Here is a 21896-nt window from a genome sequence, read left to right as displayed (position 1 = left end):
AGCAGAGAAATTTCATGTGGCTCAATCTTAATACTGTATTGGTGAGGTCCCTTATTGTTGGTTCATTTTAGGGCAGTCCAGGACCATCGGGGACCCCTGGAGATACAGGCCCACCAGGACTTCAAGGTATGCCAGGAGAAAGAGGAATTGCAGGAACTCCAGGCCCCAAGGGTGACAGAGTAAGTCTGTGTTTTGTTTTGTTTTTTAGTTCATTCATTTAGACTTTCTGAATTCCTTCTGAAAATTATTTCCTGAGCAGTCTTTTACTTTTACCATCCTAAGTCACAAATCAATCTTCCTTCCCTCCCTCCCTCCTTCCCTCCCTCCCTTCCTCCCTTCCTTCCTTTCTCTTTCATTCTTTCAATATCTATATTTATTGAGAAAAATACACAATGCCAGGCCCTGTTCTAGGCTCAAGAGAATATAACTATGACCAAGAGAGGGAAGCCCCTGCCCTCATGAAGCTTCCATTCAAGTGAGAGAAAAAGACAATTAAATGAATAAATGACATTTTGTGTGTTTTCCCAGGGCGGCATAGGAGAGAAGGGTGCTGAAGGAACAGCTGGAAATGATGGAGCAAGGGTGAGTGAAATCATTCCTTTCCCCAGCTAAGCTAGGAACCAACAGTATCATCATTACATGAATTTGCCTCAACTTTCCAAAATAAATTTCGTTGTGTTTCCATATGGTCAGGATTTGGAAAATGGTGAATTTTGAGATTTGATGTTGATCAATCATGGATACTCATTTTGCTTACTTTGAATTAGAGCAAGCCAAAAAGTAGTCATTGTTGAGGAAATGAAATAGAACACATTTTACTGTGCATTTGAGAACAGTGCTTTTAGCAGTGGGGCCCTCTTTATCTTTCTCCACCTTCTTTTTTATTTCATATGCTGTGTTTATTTTTGTTCAAGTGTTGATCTAATGAGCTGTTCTAGACCTCATTCCAGGCAGGCCAGTAGAGTTTTGCAGAGTAGCCAAGTTGAGGTAAATATTTCTCAGTATGCTCAATGTTAGGGGTGAGAAAATGACTGCACAATGAATCATCATTAATGCTTTCACCAATAAAGACGATGAAGAAGTGAAATGTAAAGAAGGATGGTTGACCCCATGGCATTGCTTAATGTCATGTCACAAGCTGACCTTTAAGAAGCTTTCAGTTCTCAAACATAGAATACATTTGCAATTCTAAGGACAGACTGAATATAACTTTTTAGACGTTAATGAAATTATTCTCTCATATAAAAGCAAATAGATACAGCTGCTCATACATTCAACATTTCCTGGAATAATTCCTGAGATTTGGTGAATAATTTCTGTTTCAGTGTGACATGGTTTGCTGGTAGTTGTCATTCAGTGCCCTGGTAAGAGTACTTGTACCAAAAAAAGAGCTCACATCTAACCATCATTAATATATTAATTCTGCACATTGAGCCACTGTTAATGCACTGAGTATATTAGCTTTTAATGAAGACAATAAAGTACAATAAAGAAAAGCTTTAGTCTTGGTGGTAATTATCCTTTTTTTCTCTTTTCTGAAAATCTACTTATGGATGACACACTTAACTTAGCAAATTATGAACATGAAATGTTTCTTGCCTTGTAGTTAGCTCTAATATTTGATTTCGTATTTCAAAAAAGGTCTAAGTAAATCTGGCATATTGTTTGTATCTTATGTCATCGATGGCCTATAGTGCATATTAAAGTAGTGCAGTGCTGTGTGAAGGAGTGTTGTATTGACAGTTTATTCTAAGGTGAAATCGAAATACGCATCTATGGTTCCTATGAACTAACTTTAAAATGCAGTGTAATAGAAACAGTACTTGAGCGATGACTGCTTTATTTTCAGTAAGGACAATACATTGCTTTAGGGAGAAAGCAGGGCAGAGCACTTGCTGTAATCTCATAGTAAAGGGAAAAAAGGAATAGCATGTTTTCTCTGTAAGAAAAAAAAGAAGGAATTTAATGAAGTGATCTTTATATTTAATCCGATTCTTTTAAGGAAATATATTAGGTAAATTATTGGAAGAATATTATTCTGTTATAGATCTAGAAAATATATGGTCACAGTTTTCTCATGTTCTTTTTTTTTTTTTTTAAAGATTTTACTTATTTATTTGTCAGAGACAGAGAGAGAGAGCATGAGTGGGGAGGGGCAGAGGGAGAAGCAGGCTCCACACTGAGCAAAGAGCCCGTCGTGGGACTTGATCCCAGGACTCTGAGATCATGACCTGAGCCGAAGGCAGATGCTTAACAACTGAGCCACCCAGGCATCCCAGTTTTCTCATGTTCTTATAAGAATATAAATTTAAGAAATCCTTTTTGTTCCTTAAATTCCTTCCATAATACATACAAAAATTAAATGACAAAGGAATATTTGGGCTGCATATGAAGAGGCAATGCACAAATATCAGATAAAAAACTTGTTCCAGAAAAGACTCCACTATAGTCCAGTTTAAAGATGTGACCACATGTCAAGAAGACCCAGTTTGAACCCCCACGTGATAGCTCCCTAAGCTCTGAGCATAAAGAACCCCAAACTCAGTGTAGTTGGGTCGTCATACTCCTTATAATCTTAGGAGAATGTAGAAAACTCAATGCTTTACCACAGTTTTACTTAAAAAAAAAAGAGTGGTATTTTGTTCCTATAATTTAAGAATATAATATTCTATACAAAAGAAGAAAAGCTTTTTTTCAACCTATATTCAAACTTCAAAATTAAACAGGCCAAGAAACACAGAAACATTAGAGAATAGCACTAATTTAGGACTTATGTTTAAAAACAGTATTATGTAGGGATGAGTTGAGGTGGATGAAAGAGATTAAAACCTTTTGTGGAGAACATCCAGGAAATTGTTTTAGGGTAAATAGAAAAATCTCAAGAATATACAGATTATATCATTTATTATAGACAATGTTTTGCAAATCAGCTAAGCTATAACAAAATGGTACCTTCTTTGATTGTTTGTTCAACCATGGAGAATTCCACGCCTTCTCTTCTTCAGTATGTCTGTGTTCTGTTCATTGACAGGGTCTTCCAGGTCCCTTGGGTCCTCCGGGTCCTGCAGGTCCCACTGGAGAAAAGGTAGTATCATAAATTGATGTTTTGTGGGCTCAGAATCAGGAAGTCTGGATGATAGCTCTTTCTCATGCTGTTTTCTCTTTCATAACATGTGGTAGTTGGGCCAGATCATCTCAGAGTTCTCCCCACAATCTGCCCTGCACACAGCACTCAGTGTCCTCCATTTACACTGTGTTTTGCTCCTGCTTTGGACGTTAACCATCTAATGTCTGCTTTCTAGGGTGAACCCGGCCCCCGAGGTTTGGTTGGCCCTCCCGGCTCCCGTGGCAATCCTGTAAGTGACAGTATTTTGATGTTTTTTTTAGAATGGGATTGAGCAGAAAACCAGTTCATCATTTTATCTTGATATTTATATAAAACCATGCCTGTCGGTTCAGGCTATTTATAACTTACTAGTTTTCAGCATTTACTTCTCTCATTAAACTCAAAAATTTACCAGTCTGTTATTTCTGTGCAATCTATTAAATCTCGGTAAGCTGCTCATTTACTAAATAATTAAGAAATGTTTTAGAGACTTCAGACCTTGGAAATTTTGTTCTATGGCCCTTATCTCTATATCACCCTTAAAAGGCTTCCTCAAGAAATACATCTAATCATCTATATACACATTTCAAGACACTACAAATTTATATAGTTGTATTTTTAAAAACTGTTCTCATTTAGAATAAAATGTGAAAGCTACAGTAATCTTTGTTTTATCCTAGGGTTCTCGTGGTGAAAATGGCCCCACTGGGGCTGTTGGTTTTGCTGGACCTCAGGTATAATTTTCTAATATTTCTAATTTATAATGAATACTCCTCTTATTATAGCAATAAATTTAATTGATTATCATTGTCATATTGAAGGTATATTAAAGATGCTGGAAAGTTTATAGTTTTCTAGGCAATATTCTCATTTCCCATACATTCTTTCATGACTGGCACTAAAATGGATGAGTTTGTACTACTTCAAATTCTACACTTATTTGTTATTATAAAAATGTGGTGGGATAACTTATTTTTTCAGACTATCTTCAAAGATCTCATTAGGGCATTTTTTTTCTCCTGTGTTTTAATACTGATTACAAAGTACCATTTAACAATATATGGTTAAATGGTATGTTGGTAATAATTACTGTCAAATAACTTGTCTGTAAGTGTTATAATTAATTGCTTATTTATGCAATTGATGTAGGGTCCTGATGGGCAGCCTGGAGTGAAAGGGGAACCCGGAGAGCCAGGACAGAAGGGAGATGCCGGCTCTCCTGGACCACAAGGTCTAGCAGGATCCCCAGGCCCTCATGTAAGTGGAAAGAAAAACAAACACCAAAACTTGAGTCATGAGCCCAACTTTTAGACTTTGTGTTTGCCCATTTTGCTTTCCTATAGTGATCTTTTGTTCATTTCTTTCCGTGTAGGGTCCTAATGGTGTTCCTGGACTCAAAGGTGGCCGAGGAACTCAGGGTCCACCTGTAAGTTGGTTTGAAGCTCTGGGAATTACACACAGCTAGTCACAGACACCTGGCACTTGATGGCCATTTTAAAGTTAATCTGAAGCTATAACAACAAGTTTTTACTTGTATAAGTAAACTGTTGTGGAAAGGACACGTAAATGGAGATCTGGGTTGCAATTAGTTTTATGATCTTGGAGACCCAGCTGCTTCCTATATAACATAAAGAATATTATTAATTATGGAAGAGGTGAGGAATAATGGGGAACTGCTCTACAGGACTCTCGTATGAGAAGGATTAATGTGGTTCTAGCACTAGCCTTGAACATATTTGTATATGTTCAAGATAGATGGAAAGTAGAAAGAGAAAAATAGCATTCTTCCTGCTAATTAATTCATATCCATTCTCAAAAACAGAGGTACAATAAAAATCTGTTGTGTACAACAAGGAAGGGAATCTAAAGCCTAGGTATCCCTGTGAAAAAATAGATCCCAGAAAGTATATGTGATTAATAGTTATTTTAAACTTGCTTATAGGATTTTGCATTTCTAGGGTGCTACAGGGTTTCCTGGTTCTGCGGGCAGAGTTGGACCTCCAGGCCCTCCTGTAAGTCAACTCAGTAATTCAAATCACTGGTAGTGGAGTAATCACACACACACACACACACACACACACACACACGTACACATTATATAGATACACATATATATTTGAGTTACTGTTTATTCTTTTATTCAATCCCTTAATGATTTGTTAACCCATGTCAATAACCATTATCCTAATAATTCATACACACTGGTAACTTGTCAAAGCAAATTCGTCTTCAATCATCCAGCATGTCTTGGAGGTGCTTATTTACAAGTCCTTTTTAGCCCCACTGTTTAACCATTATTCCATTTGAGTACTAAATTCCAACAGTATTGTTTGCTAATAACCATTTGCTTCAGTTAGGAAGCATCTCTGGAACTTCGTTTAATGAATGTTATTCTTTCATGAAAAGATCAGGTCAGACAGAATAAAATGTTATATATTCATTGATGGAACAGAGGCTTAAGAAGTTTGAAAATTCAAGTTAATTTCAACACACTTTTGATATTGAGCCAAAGGTAATTGTCTGCGAATAATTTAGATTTTCTCCTGGGAAATGAATCTGCAGCTGTGTTTTGTTTAATTTTGTTTAAATCCACTGAATGACTGATTATCTAACAGGAAAAATGGACCCGAGAGGTCATTGCATCAGGTCCTCTAATGTAGCTTTGACTTTGCCCTCGTGCGTTTCTTTCTATCTTATACTAGGGAGCTCCAGGACCTGCAGGGCCCTTAGGAGAACCTGGGAAGGAGGGACCCCCAGGTCTTCGCGGGGACCCTGGCTCTCATGGGAGAGTGGGAGATCGAGGACCAGCTGGCCCCCCTGGTGGCCCAGGAGACAAAGGAGACCCAGGAGAAGATGGGCAACCTGTAAGTTTGGCATCTTGGTTTGCGGCCACCTCTAATAAAGATATTTACTGATAGATGTCTTTAATATTTACTGCCGCAAAGAAACTATTTATACAGTAACCTGCATACTTTCATAAATCCTTAGGCCCTATATGTTTTAAATTTACAATTCTCTGCTCTAGAAGAAAAAGTGTATGTACAAGTATAAAATACAACAGTAATGGGTGCAGTGCTCAAAAACAAGAGAACATTCTTTGTTAAATATCTGTTCTGTATAAAGAAAATTTTTAAAAATACATTATTTTATTTGATATCTAAATGTCTCAAAACACTAATGTATTTAGCTAGATTACTATTTCTTTTCGTTATTTAAAAATTTTCTTTGTCTTTTTAAAAAGAGGAAAAATAGTTGCCTGAATAATTACCTCTTTCATTCCATCAGTGTTTACATTACTCTTCAAGTTTCTTGGAAATCAATGAGCCGCTTTCACCTTTAAACAATGTTAAAGGCTCTGCGTGGAGTGTAAATTATGACTACTCATATATAGTATGGTTTTATGAAACAGAATTGTTTTTCTTGTACTGAAAAACCTATAAAGCTGTGATATGGTCCTTGCATATGGTTTTACCCTGGAGAATTTCTGATTGTAGCTTATCCTCAAAATTAGGGTCCCGATGGTCCCCCGGGTCCAGCTGGAACCACTGGACAAAGAGGAATTGTGGGTATGCCGGGGCAGCGTGGAGAGCGAGGCATGCCCGGCCTGCCAGGCCCAGCGGTGAGTGGCCGTGGCTGTCAATATTTCATCTGATTATGTGCACTATAATTTGCAAAGAGAGAGTTTATTTATTTTTTTCCCTAGTAGATTTAAAGTCTCTTTTAGACACAAATTCTGACTATCTTAAAAACCATTGACTTTAACTGTCAAATGCCTTACTTAAGCACCTTGCAAAGGTCCTTCGAAAAGTATATTTATTTAACCTGGGGACCAGAGAAGTAGACAAATAAGTATATGGATTTTGGGTGACTCTAAATCTTTCTTCAAAGATTAAAAATACCCATGGAGCTAAAGAAGGGGGATAATCTCCTCTGGAGAGTAGGTAGCCTCTTTTTAAATAAACATGCCTAACCAAGACATCCGTATTTCACAGTTCAGAGGGCAAGTTTGCATAAACCATCAGAGGGAAGAAGCAGTTGAGCCAAAGTAGCATTGGAGGTGAAAGTGGGGCGAGCTGTAAAGACGGACTCTGAAAGTCATCTCCCTTTCCCTGGAGGGCCTAGGAGACTCCTGTTCCCTACAGCGTGGATAAAAGTTGGACTTACTGTTAGCTTTGAAGAGATTAAATTTTACCGTGGAAAGTTTACATGCTTGTGGGGAAAAAAATGATGTTTTTATACGGAATGTAGACAGATGTACTGCTGGGACCTTGGAACGGGGGGAATGTGGGTAGAGATCTGAAACCAGAAACCGGGAGTTAGGGAAGATTTTACTGTTATCAGAAGCGAGCCAAGGGCCCAGAAGTAAGATCTCCCAATATGATAGCGAAACGCAAGTGCCGAGATACAGAAATAAAGTGAGTAGATGAAGCAGGAGTGCGTGCGGATGAGCGTTTCTTACCAAGGATGCAGATTCCATTCGGGCGGCCAGAATCGACTCTAGCACATGGGATTAGAACCCAAAATACACACCTGAGGCTGGTGGCAAAGGATACTTTTTAGTCCCTTTGATATGTCGTAATGAATGTGATAAGAAGTGAGCATGCCTCTAAGAAGGTACTACAGTGACATGGAAATTGTGGGATCATGGATAGTTAATATTCTAGAAGGAGGGACTGAGGGGCCACTTGACTAAACGCAGCCTTTATGTAAACTGGCTTTCTTACATTTCTTCAGAAGTGCTTGACATATTTATACTCTTATTTCAGGGCACACCAGGAAAAGTAGGACCTACTGGTGCACCGGGAGATAAAGGTCCGCCTGGACCCGTGGGACCCCCGGGCTCAAATGGCCCCGTAGGGGAGCCTGGACCCGAAGTGAGTGCTACAGTGAAAATAACTCTCCTCTTGTGATCTGGGTGTCAGGGGGAAGTTTTTTTATTTAGAAATCAATTTAGAAATCGATGGTAAAAAAAAAAAAAAAAAGACATCGGTGGTGCATTTTACCTAAAGTTTCTTAGTGATGTTACTTGATGTACTTTACTTCCCTAGAGAGTTGTCTAAATGACGACAGAGAAGGTAGTAAGTTTGGGGTCTTTGCACTGACTTCATCTAGTCCGGAGTCAAGTATTTTAGTTGATTTAAATTGTTGCCAAATTGATTTGAAAGCAAAAGGACACGTTCATTCATCTTTTTCCTTGTTATTTCACTCTATAATGGCGTATTTTTCAAAATTGACAAGTTTCATGGTAATAGGATTAATATGACGATTACAGCTTATGAAAAGAGAAAAGTAAGGAGAGATCATTCTACTTAAATATCACTATAAAGTAACATTATGCATGTAATTTCCCTGAGTCTCATTTGAGAGGAAATCAATTTTTGAAAAGTGATTTGAGAAGCTATAGGTTGGAATCTTCTCTGTTCAGTGCTTTCATGAGTAAATCACTAGACAGTGTCACATTTTCTTGAAACAATCAATACCTTTCAGGGCAATTTTTCATCAAATGACAAAAACGTAGTTTGAAAAAAAATTGAAGTAATATAGGGAGAGAAGAATGTATATTCTGAAAGTTATTTCATACCTAAACCCAGTTGTTTTATTTTAAAACTTTAAGGATATTGTTTGGATAAGCTTAAGATACGAAAGTGAGAAAAACCATTCACTGGTGATACAAACAAAAAAGAAAATTCCAAAATAAAATATTGCCTATGTTTTTCAAGGGATTTGAGGATTTTTTTCCCTCCTGTTTTAAAATTAAAAAATAGAAATGGAGAAGTTAGATTAAGTGCAGGATGCATGCAGGGAGTGCCTGGGGTGGGGGGAGTTCCCTGGGGGCGGGGCTCCTCCATCTGGTGCTGCCTCCTCTAGGCCCACCATTGAAGAGGCTGATTAAGCCAACCTGAGCATAGATTTAGTATTGTTCCACACAAAGCACTGAAGGACCCAAATTTGTAGCAAATTCCACGATAGTTTTAAAGTTGAACTGCCATAATAAATAACTGGGCATCCTTAAGATTTGAATATGGAATATGTGCACAGGGCAAGGAAATAACATTGCACTTTATAAGTACTGGATTGTAAGTGGAAAATGCAATGTCTTCCATAAAACTGTATTAAATTTGGCACCAAAAAAAGTAAGAACATGTTAATAATTTTACAAGCAATTCCAAGTAATAGAAAAGATGGCAGAAGACTTTCTTCTACTAGAATTTCCATAAGTGCTAATTTATACTTTATAGAAGAGAGGTGGAAAACATGCTGTAATTTTTCTGGCAGTTGGAATGAGATTTTTTTCATTATTCAGTTAACTCATTTTTCAAACTTGATTCTTTATAGGGTCCAGCTGGTAATGATGGTACTCCAGGACGGGACGGTGCTGTTGGAGAACGTGTAAGAGCAGTTTCACTGATTAGAAAATCTGCAGTAATGTAAATTTGAAATCTTTTTAATACTAAAGAGTAAAATTTGTCCTTTCTTTCATAGCTCTGGGGCAGCCCTGATTTTTCTGATAGCAATGTCATAATTTGGGTAGATCTTGTCAATGAAATGAGATTTGAGTACACAGCAGAGTAAGATGGCATTTCTTATTAATTGTAGGAAGTCACATTGCTTTCATATCTGATGCAACAGGAAGGCTTTGGATGAGGATACAGATGAAATAGTCTAAATTTCAAACGCATTCACAAAAGTATGGAAGCAGAAATAGAGCTGGGTGACATCTAAATTTCTCTGCTCATCTCCTCAAGTGAATGCCCCAGGAGTAAATAAACCATGTGGCTTTCTACATACTGTATATCCCATGATGTGTTTTAAATTTCATGACAAATACTGAACTGAAAATATCCCCAACTTTTTCTGAAGTCCCAGCCCCTTTGGGTAGTCACACAGTTGTCTCAGACTACATATCAATCCACAGAAAGGCAAAAAATCAGTATGACACATGACTCTTTTCACTCTGAGAGCTCATGTGGTAGAATGGGCTCTAAAGTTAGACAGACTTTGACTGGAATCTTGATTCCTTAAGTAACCAGCAGTGCAGCCTTGAACAAATTTTCTGAACCTCAGTTTTCAAATACTTTAAATAGGATTAATATTTACTCCATTGGACATTTGTGCATTAAATAACATGTTTAGAGTATCTTATAGGTACTCAAAGGAAAAGAAAGAGTTTTGAGGAATTGTAGAGTAAGCCCTTCCTCTGTCTACCATAAAGCCAGGGAATGCAACTTCTCTTGGCACCTGGGTTTTTCCCTTGGTCAGTATACATTGTACAATGCAGTAGTCTTCAAAGATTTTGCTGATGTATTCCCTGGTATCATTTTGAAAATCAAGATTTGGAGACTTGTCATAGTTGGGTCACCTGGATAAAATAAAGAACAGCCTCTTTCCAAATACCTCATTGCTTTACTCTCAAGTGAACTGTGCATTCTGGGGAAGTCCTTAGTTTGGTGCCCAGAGGTGTTCACTCCTTGGGGCATTGCAAGATAATAAGATTGCAGATAGATATGAATGCTTTTTCTTTCATAAAATGGGAGAGGGGTGATTATTAAAGAGGAAGTAGGGAAGGATACTTCAGATGAGTTCTCTGAGAGAACACATGTGGAGTTGAAAATCTAGAAAGTGGTTTCCTTAAAATTTTCCCAGTTTTCATACTCTGGTAAGTGTTTATCCCAAGTAAACGGATACGCTTGAAAACTGCTTTTGTAAGAAACATGCTAAATTCTGGAGGTGGCACTGCTGTATTCCAGCAATCTTGACTGTGGGAGTCATAGGGTGAGAGTGAGGGGAGGGAGGACATCTGAAATTGGGGGAAATATTCTTATTCTTTTCAGTTTGATTTATTAATAAGTAAATATAAGTAAAATATTTAAGTAAAGTATAAGTTAAATAATAAAAATCAGGTTTTAAAAAGGTATATATTTTTACCATGAATAGCATGAGCATAGAGAATGCCATTGGTTTGGGATAACTACGAGAAGAATAATATCATGGTTATTCTCGTCAGGGTGATCGTGGAGACCCTGGACCTGCAGGTCTGCCAGGCTCTCAGGGTGCCCCTGGAACTCCCGGCCCTGTTGGTGCCCCAGGAGATGCAGGACAAAGAGGAGATCCGGTAAGGAGAGTTCATCTCACCCTGACAGTTACAAACATCAGTGTGCCATATCACGAGCTACACGCACGCAGACGCAGAGTCATACATGCGCACTTGATTAAGGACTCCGAACAAAGAAGGAGAAACAATTATGACTTACACTGTTTTAATGTTAATGGAAAACATTTGATTTCTAATGATATTCACAAATCCTGATACTTTGAATTTCATCATCTAAAGATGTTGTGATTTATAGGAAACGTAGTAAGTACGCATCATGGTAAATTTAAGCAAGTAAATGTCTTCACGTAATCCACTCAGGGGATCTTCAATCAGTGAAGTCAATTAATAAAATTGACTAAAGAAGTGTCATTGGAGTTGTAGTGAGCACTACAATTCTTATGCCTAAGGACATTAGCTTGGTTTTAATCAATTAGGCATAAGAGTATACACATAAACATATATAAGTATCCAACTTACGTATTTTTGAATTCTGTATCTATTTAGTATATTCACATTTTTTACATACAGATTTTTGTGAAAATTTCTTCTAGGGTTCTCGGGGTCCTATAGGACCACCTGGTCGAACTGGAAAACGTGGCTTACTTGTAAGTTCTGTTTTTCTTTAAAAATAAAAATCTTCTCACAAAAAATATATATACTCCCATAGAAGTGCAATTTAAGATTCATAAATGAAAATTAGCAAGCTCCTCAAACTGTGGACAAAAATATTAATACCCAGAAGTTTGTATTTGGTTTTATAATTTTAAGATATGTCCTCTGAATTTCACTGTGAATTCTTTCAGTAATCAATAAAGACCTTTAGAGTTACAGGTTTCTCTCAAAATAATAGGAATAATAGTGCCTTTTTTAGAGATTTTCTAGAAATCACATAGGAAAATGGTTTTGAAATCTCTTTGTAAACTAGAAAAGTGATAGTCAAATATTTTTTATTTTCAGCTAAACTACCCTACTTATGTTCTTATCTTTTTGCTATTTGCAATTGCTTCCAGGTTAATGATTGTTATACAGATGTTTTACTGTGAATAAATCATCTTTGATGGGAACCCAATAAGCCATGTTCCTTTCACACTCATTATATAAATTAATATCTATTTGATGAAGAAAAATAATAGCCATAAATTCATGGCCTGTTATTAAGTCATGATTCTCAGCTTTGATTCGAGCCTGACTGGTGAAGATTTCATAGTTATATGGCATGTCAAGTGAATGATTTTCTAACTGGTTACAAAAACAATGTGGTCTATTTTTCCTGATTAAATGAATTTTAGTTAATCATTTAAATAGGTGCTCTCTGGTTTAGTTTATTTTCAGTTATGAAATTTTAGGACACCCCAAAACAAAAGAACTTCTCTACATGAAAACATTCAGGCTGACTTTAGTATTTAAATTTGTATTATTATATAAAATATGTAAAAGTAACTAAGATCTACTCTCACTTTTATTATAAAAAGATTCCCATACTGTTTGACAATTAGGATGTCCAAATAAAAAAGAGAGAGAGAGAGAACCAAGCAAAATTACAAGAAACTAATAAGAAAATAATTAACCTGATAGCCAGTCTATTTGATATTTTCCATTTTCCCAAGTCAGATTGATAGAGTTTGAATTATCTTTTAGGAAAATTAAATACAACAGAAGCTGTCCCTATAGTAGGTGACCCTATGCCTCTTGTCTGTTTACTGTGAACCACTGGATTCCTGTTTTCTAAGACTTTAAACAAACAAACAAACAAGCAAAAAGGCAGCCCAAGACTGATCAGATCGATCTGATAATTTTTACCTCTTCTCTATACATAGCTTCTATCCCACAAGAAGGTGCTTAATGATTGCTTTTTTCTTTAGTTTCTCAGGATCAGGATTGATGGATTTGGGTATAGATATTGCAGGTATAAGGATAACAAGCATTTCTTTGTGTTTTCTTTAGAGGAGAGTGACTTAATGATGGTATTCCTCTTCCATTTGCTTGAACAAGACTTTGCCAATTTTTTATTTCCCCCCAAGTTTGAGATATAATTGGCATATAACATGATTACAGTGCATAACACAATAATTTGATGTTGTATATATTGTGAAGTGATTATCACAATATCACAGTAAGTTTAATTGACACCCATCATCTCACATGTTTGCAAATTTTATTTTCTTGTGGTGAGAACTTTTAAGATCTACTCTCTTAGCAACTTTCAAATATGGCCAACTTCGTTAGTATACTCCCAGCTATCATATCCAGTTAGCTTATCTACATGTGCAAATTTAATAAACATTCCTTTCCTAGAGGTAACATAAGTAAGTAAGAATTCATGTTCTAGTTTAAAAGAATCTATGTATGGTGGCAATATTTTTACATAATGATATCAGCATAATATGTGAAATACAGTCCTTGGAAAATGTTTCAGATAGGTTAGATCAAACTTAAAAAATACATCATTTTAGTATGAATGCAGGGTAAACATTTTCAAAACTGAATCTTTAGGAAAGCATTATTATATATCTTATGTTTTTAGTGATCACCTTCCTTCCTTGAAGAAAATAGACAAAAACTTCTAGGTCTAATTCTATTTAGATAAGTAACTATGCTAGTTCATACACTAGTTCCCCCTTATCCGCCATTTCACTCTGCGGGGTTTCAGTTACCTGCGGATAACAGCAGTCAGGAAGCAAATGAGCCTCCTTCTGACATATCATCAGAAGGTCAGTAGTAGCCTAATGCTACGTCACAATGCCTACGTCATTCACCTCACTTCATCTCATCACGTAGGCATTTTATCATCTCACATCATCACAAGAAGAAGAACGGTGAGTACAGTACAATAAGATATTTTGAGAGAGAGAGAGAGACCACATTCACATAACTTTAATCAGAGTATATTGTAGTGATTGTTCTATTTTGTTATTCATTATTGTTAATCTCTTAATTTGTGCCTAATTTATAATTTTAAGCTTATCATAGGTATGTATGTACAGGAAAAATCATAGTGTATATAGTGTTCAGGCATCCATGGTGGGTCATGGAACGTACCCCCCATGAATAAGGGGGGACTACTGTATAGTATTCAAAAGTGTAGTAAATACAATTGTAAAAATTAAAATTACAATAAATTATAGTCTCACCAAGCAATGTCCATGCCATCACCCTATTCCTAGGGACCCCAAGGACCTCGAGGTGACAAAGGTGATCATGGAGACCGAGGTGACCGAGGTCAGAAGGGTCACAGGGGCTTCACAGGTCTTCAAGGTCTTCCCGGACCTCCTGTAAGTTATTCCTTTAAGTATTATTTGCCTTCCATGTGAAAATACACAGGTATTTTGACAGGAGTATTTATTTGTCCATAAACTGGTCGGACTTTTTGTATCTTATTTTCATTTGAAAACATATCTTGAATATTTAGTTACCGTTATCTATTATAATGTGCCGCATAGCTCTGTAATTTTGTAGGAAGAAATAAAGCAAAAGGATATATGTGCCATTACTCTACAGTTTAGTATTAGTCACTCATATAGACCTTGTAGAGATTGATGACTTCAAGAAATTAGTTTATGCTGGTAAAGTCAATGACAGCACATTTTTAAAAGCTGAGAATGGCAAAATGTAACTGTCAATATTTTGGCAACAGTTTTTACTTTTTTCCTACTTAGGGTCCAAATGGTGAACAAGGCAGTGCTGGAATTCCTGGACCATTTGGCCCAAGAGTAAGTAACAAAACCTAAGTTGCAGATGTAAATAATAAGCTTTTGGTGACTTAAGTGCTGGGGCTTGAGTATCATTTTTATGGCATTGAAGCTGGAGTCGGCCCAGGTTCCCCGAAGCTGGCAGCAAATGGATGAGACAAACCATTCAGCAATTACCTTTAAGTAGAAATATTCCAAAACATGGCATATTGCTTCCATGGACCCACATTAAAATCTGTTGCCCACTGTGTATATACTGATCTGTTACTTCATTTTCTTAGTCTGTGTTCATTGAAATTTCACTGAACTCTTTGAGAAGATACAGTAACACTTACTATGAGGTAGAAATAGATTTTGAAGCTGGATATGTTTTATTTTTTTCCATTAAGTAACTGAGATACTTTCAGAAGTAGTTTGCATAAGGCTAATTCAGAAGCAAATAATAAAATGAAACCGATATTTAAAACTTTTCAAAATTCTACATGGTATCAATGCTGCCTCCAATAGATCACTAATGTCATAAGACAATTGACACACATAATCACTTAGGACAATCTTTGGAAAGAATTTCCACTATGTCTAAATACAGTGTAAACAAATCATACATAACATTGAGAAGAGTAGTATTAATATAACAAGGATGTGATGAGATCCTGGGGAATAGCACATAAATTTAACTTCTATTAATCACTCATACCTCTGTCATTTTCTTAGTCCTAATTAATTAAATTTCTAATTAACTTTACAATACATGATATTTGATGGAACAGCCTTCTTCCCATAAAAGTTTTTGACTGATGCTGTTCTTTCACCACGCATGGATAGATGGAGAATTCATGTGTGATGAAACAGTGAACATTAAGGAACCATAATCAACTCCGTTGTTTAGTCAGCAGGACAATGAATGAGTTGTCAGCAGGACAATTGTGATAGCTCTGTAAGGAAAACAGTTCTTTGATTGGATAGTCATGGTAAAAAGTTTTCTTCATAGAATCTAAAATACAGTCTTTGTTTTTGGCAGGGTCCTCCAGGTCCAGTTGGTCCCTCAGGTAAAGAAGGAAACCCTGGACCACTTGGGCCTATCGGGCCTCCTGGTGTGCGGGGCAGTGTCGGAGAAGCAGGACCTGAGGTAATCACAGGGGTTTGCATGCAAGTAATGCTCTTGGTTCCCGGAGCTGGACTCTATCCAAGGAACATCTGTGCAGCATGGTGGACAAGAGATCAAAAGAACTCTGGAAACAAACCTAGAAGTCACACAAGAGCTTGTCTGTATAAGTAACTATTTCAAGTATTTTAATACAGATTATTCAGAGTATATAAATTTAGAGTCCAAGCTACCAAAGCCTTGACTTCGTGAGACACCAATGAGAGAAAATAGCAGGCTATGATTGTATTTATAATTAAAGTTATGAAAATGTTGCTTTGCTTTAAATGGCAATATAAATATACTAAAGGTGAGATTGATGAGGGTAGTCATTCATGAAAATTCTGGAAAGGGAGAAGTATGAAATTAAAGTTTTTCTCTATTGAAAATGACATTCAGAGAGGATTTAAATGAAAACTTCTTATGAAAAATTCCAATAGTATTGACTTGGGAAACAGCAGGAATTTGGGAAACATCCTCCTATTTCTGCCATGCACACGTGTGCATGTCTGTCTGTGAGTTTATGCGTCCCTCTGTGCTGTTTCTTCTTCTTTGGTCTTCTTTACCTTTCCCTCTTTATTCTGTCTCTTTCCTTTACTGATATTACCATTAAACCAAATTATTTCTTATTTATTATATGGATGGAATAGCCTCCTTTTTCCTCTGGTCAAGAGGAATATTTCATATCTATTTCTCTGGGAATGGAAATATTTCCTATCTATGTCTCTGGGAATGTGAAATTGGAATACCTCTGACTTACGTGACTCTTGATTGACTTTATTCTGTGGTTTGGTGGTCCTTAATAGAAAAAAAAAAATCTCTTCCCCCGATTAGCATAAAGGAATGCATAGAATCACAATCTGACCTAAAAGGAGAAAAGCCGAACAGATTTACCAGTCTGTTGGGGGGTGAGGCCAGGCTAGCACTGAAGTTTGAAGCAGCTTGTCCCAGAGCCACTTCCCATGGCACAGCTGGTAGAGCTCCAGCCCCCTGATGGCCAGGACTGTGCTCCCTACGTGAAATGCGGACTACATATCTCTGCAGGCTGTCCCTCGATGCCCTCAAGTTGCTGAGCTCTTCCCTGGGAAATTTTCTGTAATTGAGGGATTGATAGCGAGGATCCACTGCCAGGCCCCTGCCACTCTTTGTGCTTATGTCCCTATTACTCCAATAGTTCTTGTATGGCAGGCGAGTAAGAGAGCTGTTTATTTGTGTTAATAAAACAGCTAAAGAGAACTTTTTTCAATTGCATTTAGTACAGAGAAATTTAATCTACACATTAATTAATCCACATAAAAAGACTTTCTGTACTTTCTTCCATATGTGGAAGTAGGGGAAAATTCTTTCGGTGGTGTTTCTTGCACGTATTTCCTTGATATAGATGTGAGGTCTTACAGAACTAGGACCCATGACTCCTCTGCATCTCCTCCTCCAGCTTGTGTCCATAAATCCTTTTGAAATATTGAATTTACCTTGCCCCAAACAGCTTGGAAATGAATGTCCATATCTACACATTCTTAACATAAAATATATTGCACCTGCAAGGTAAACATCAGAGCAAATATTTTGTGCTTTGATTTTTATTGGTTTTAGATGCTGACTTGCAGATATGTTGCCTTATAAAAGTTAAGCATCATTTCTCATGCTTAGAAACTTACAGGAGCAGGCCAGAGCCATCTAGTTTAAAAAGTCATGAGGTCACAGATCTGTAGGTACCATCAAACTGGGATATCGCACTGTAACTCCCCACATTCCAAGTCCCATCAATGCCTTTGTGTCCAGTTGAAAGACAAAACCAGAAAAATATATTAACTGTGTTTCTGATTTTTTAAAAATTAGGGTCCTCCTGGTGAGCCTGGTCCACCTGGTCCCCCCGGTCCCCCTGGTCACCTTACAGCTGCTCTCGGAGATATCATGGGTCACTACGATGAGAGCATACCGGATCCACTTCCAGAGTTTACTGAAGACCAAGCGGCTCCGGATGACAGAAACAAAACTGACCCAGGGGTCCACGCTACCCTGAAGTCACTCAGTAGTCAGATTGAAACCATGCGCAGTCCTGATGGCTCTAAAAAGCATCCAGCCCGGACATGTGATGACTTAAAGCTTTGCCATTCTGCAAAGCAGAGCGGTGAGTAGACCCCTGCCCATTTGAGCAGGGTCCTTTGTTCCTGACCGTGTTCTCAACTGCATCACTAAATATTTTGCTGACTCTCTACTCAAGTGACAGACACAAGAGGTAAAATGGCAAACCTGTCACAGAATTTATGGTTTAGCGGTGGGGACAGCCAATGACGTGAAAAATTACAGGATGAGATGATAAGTATTATAAAAGAGGGCATACTCTATTAATGATCCCATTTCATGTAGTTCCAGAGATTATTTATAGCACCCTAATTGTAGTTCTACTCATTTCCTTTCTTTACTCATAGTTTTGACAATATGCTGTTTTGTTAGATTCCAGTTATCTTTTGCTTTAAAATATTGGCTTTCTAAATTTAATGAGAACACATCCATTTTGGCAAAGCCACGTAATTGGATTTTCTCCTTTTGGTGTAGTTTTCCTATCTATAAAATGGGGATAATGATGTTTCCTTCCCATGCCTGTTTTGAGCCCCCAGGATGTGGCAAAGTGCCTCAGAACAGTGCCTGGCAATAGAAAGCACTCAGATGTATAACAGTTACTTTTTCCTTAGCTGCAGAGTATTTCCTGAACTAAGATACTCTCTCTTAAAAGAGTCCCTCATCAGTGAGTTCCTATCTTCACACCCTCCTTAATTCTTTTAGAGACTCATAATCATGTTTGAAATTCTCTTTATCTAGCACGTATTTTTATTTTGGAAAATAGGTGAGTACTGGATTGATCCTAACCAGGGATCTGTTGAAGATGCAATCAAAGTTTACTGCAACATGGACACAGGAGAAACATGTATTTCAGCAAACCCATCCAGCGTACCACGTAAGACCTGGTGGGCCAGCAAATCTTCCGACCATAAGCCTGTTTGGTATGGTCTTGATATGAATAGAGGATCTCAGGTATTTTAATATGCCTACTAAAAATTGTATTCTTTGCTTTTCATTATTTATTATATTTTATTTTTATTTAGGCCTATGCTATTGTTTTTGACCAGGTTTATTATTACATAAATAAATTTTACTATGAATTATATTAACATAAATTTTGAATGATAATCTTCCCATTGATGGAATGTGGAAAAGTAATTGTTTTTACTATTAGTTCCTTTAATGCATGTGACAGTGACTGTCCAGTATACTTAAAAGGATCTTGCCACAGTTGAAAGACATGGATTATATTTAGCATCAGGAGACCTTGGTGACTAGCAGCTGGATCTCTTGCTGACTTTGTGACCTCAGGAAGTCACTTAACCTTTTGGAGCCTCAGTTTTGCTATTTTATTTTGTTTTGTTTTATTTTATTTTATTTTATTTATGTTATTTTTTTAAAGATTTTATTTATTTACTTGACAGAGAGAGAGACAGCCAGTGAGAGAGGGAACACAAGCAGGGGGAGTGGGAGAGGAAGAAGCAGGCTCATAGCGGAGGAGCCTGATGTGGGGCTCGATCCCAGAACGCCGGGATCACGCCCTGAGCAGAAGGCAGACGCTTAACAACTGAGCCGTCCAGGCGCCCCCTGAAATAAAAAATAAATCTTTTAAAAAATTTAAAAAATAAAGTGAAAGTGATAATATTTATCTCACAGTCTCTGTGTGAACATAAAGAGCTTAAAATAGTATCTAGTACCCGATAAACTACAAATAAATATTAGATCATTACCATAATAGTATTTTTAATAATTAAATCACTATGTAAACGTTGTAGTATTATTTAAACCTAAGTCATTTTTATAATTACAGTTGATCCTTGAACAACACAGGGGTTAGGGAGAAAAATTAGTCAAAAGTCTGTGCAGTCAGAAATCTGCGTACAACTTTTGACTCCCCCGAAACTTAACTACTAATAGCCTACTGTTGACTATAAGCCTTATCCATAACATAAACAGATGATTAACATGTATTTTGAATGATATATATATTACATACTATATTCTTACAATAAAGTAAGCTAGAGAAAAGAAAATGCATTAAGAAAATCATGGGGAGGGGAAAATACATTTATAGTACTGTATATACTGAAAAATTCTGTGTATAAGTGGACCCATGCAGTTCAAACCCATGTTCTTCAAGGGTCAACTGCATATGAATTCTTTTAATATTTTTAAGTCCAGTCTCCTTTATGTTTCTTTCATGGTCCTGTATTTAGATTCCTACCCTGCCACTTCCTATTATGATATGAATATTTCATTCTGGATCTCCTGACGGCAGCATAACTGCAATTTTCCTCTCACCTCTGCTTCTGATCTTTCCTCAGAACTCACGTTCATAGCAAACATAATGAGACATTATGGATGTGTATAGGATACACTAGAATCTACCATTATTTAATGAGTAGGAAATTTTAAAATTTAAATATACCCAAAGGAAATGTAACTTAGTTAATATAATATGTAAAAAAGGTTAAATAGGAGCATTGAAAATAAAATTCAAAATAGAAGGTGAGTAGAAAAGAGCCTGTAAAAAAATATTTTTGATTATCTGCTTTTGTTAGCTAATGAAAATTTTGTAATTTATATTTCCTGTGTAACAGTGGGTTTTAAGAGATTTTAAGCCAGTAATTGAGTCCCAGTTCTTATTATATTTAGCAATAAAAACAGGGAGTTATTTTTGACACATGATTAAATCAGTGCTCAAGTATAACTTCTAAAAAGTAATATCTAAGATTTTTTAAACAAATAGAGAAGCAGATTTCAAAAATACTTAAACTTTCTCTGATGAGTTGTAATTATCACTGGTTTCATTACCTTTTGTTTGGGGTAGTAAGACAGAGGTTCTTACTTGTGAATATTCATTGAAGTTTCAAAATATTTTTCTGTATAGGTAAAGAGTGTTGTTATATAAAGAATAAAAATAATATTCCTCAAAACTGATGTCTGAAATCAAAACACACACACACAGAGGGCACTATGAAACCTTCAGTGTTCGCATAACAAAGATTCTTTGTTTCTCTAGTTTGTTTATGGAGATCATCAGTCACCTAATGCAGCCATTACTCAAATGACCTTCTTGCGCCTTCTGTCAAAAGAAGCCTCCCAGAACATTACTTACATCTGTAAAAACAGTGTAGGATACATGGATGATCAAGCCAAGAACCTCAAGAAAGCCGTGGTTCTCAAAGGGTCAAATGACTTGGAAATCAAAGCAGAGGGAAACGTTAGATTCAGATACATCGTTCTTCATGATACTTGCTCTGTAAGTACTTTTGACATTTATTGATCTGGTTGAAGAAGAAATTTATTTTTGACAAAAATACTGTCATGGCAGAAGCGGGGGCAGTCTTACCCCCACTTTGTTTATACTTGTTCTTTACGGTAAACATGAATGTGTGTTAGTCCATGAAGCGTGGAAGAAGTTTTAATACAAAATAATTGACAAAGGACTGGGTCCTTGGGATTCAACCCAACTCTTCTGCAAACTCTCTGTGCTGCTTCTGCAAGTCGCTTTCATCTAATCTCAGTTCCAGGCTTAGAAGTCCTTGATTCTAAAGCATGTAATCAATCGAGATAGCGCTTCCATTTTTTGTTGATCTGTAGGTCTCTTCACTTGCATATATAGATATAAAAAGGGAAAATATTTAATGATGAGTTATAGTTTCATTTGTGAAAAGCAAAAAGGCTTTCATAATCTATGTTAGTGACCCTTTAGGAAGCTGTAAAAGAACAAAAGGCATTTCCTCAATTTAAAGCATGAAGGAAATGCCTGCCAGCCTTGCCAGTACCTAACCTGAT

The 21896-nt window shown here is 36.8% G+C and overlaps 1 protein-coding gene across 2 annotated transcripts in view; it reads left to right on the top strand.

The window, feature by feature from the left end:
* Positions 1-21896, top strand: part of COL5A2 (collagen type V alpha 2 chain) — a 136942-nt gene that overhangs the window by 113229 nt on the left and 1817 nt on the right. For both annotated transcript variants that reach the window (XM_045806308.2, XM_045806307.2), the window contains exons 34-53: positions 72-179; positions 529-582; positions 3032-3085; positions 3303-3356; positions 3787-3840; positions 4256-4363; positions 4479-4532; positions 5065-5118; positions 5809-5970; positions 6618-6725; positions 7873-7980; positions 9443-9496; positions 11112-11219; positions 11753-11806; positions 14366-14473; positions 14858-14911; positions 15912-16019; positions 17874-18165; positions 18883-19070; positions 21121-21360. In XM_045806308.2, the coding sequence (XP_045662264.1) occupies positions 72-179; positions 529-582; positions 3032-3085; positions 3303-3356; positions 3787-3840; positions 4256-4363; positions 4479-4532; positions 5065-5118; positions 5809-5970; positions 6618-6725; positions 7873-7980; positions 9443-9496; positions 11112-11219; positions 11753-11806; positions 14366-14473; positions 14858-14911; positions 15912-16019; positions 17874-18165; positions 18883-19070; positions 21121-21360 (2124 nt within the window). The remainder of the gene's footprint in view (positions 1-71; positions 180-528; positions 583-3031; positions 3086-3302; positions 3357-3786; positions 3841-4255; positions 4364-4478; positions 4533-5064; positions 5119-5808; positions 5971-6617; positions 6726-7872; positions 7981-9442; positions 9497-11111; positions 11220-11752; positions 11807-14365; positions 14474-14857; positions 14912-15911; positions 16020-17873; positions 18166-18882; positions 19071-21120; positions 21361-21896) is intronic.

Source organism: Ursus americanus, chromosome 1 (assembly GCF_024610735.1).
Source record: "Ursus americanus isolate L20-20 chromosome 1, mUrsAme1.1.p, whole genome shotgun sequence".
In the NCBI taxonomy this organism is placed as follows: domain Eukaryota; kingdom Metazoa; phylum Chordata; class Mammalia; order Carnivora; family Ursidae; genus Ursus; species Ursus americanus.
The sequence above is the reverse complement of the archived record's forward strand: the minus strand, read 5'-3'. Positions and strand labels throughout refer to the sequence as shown.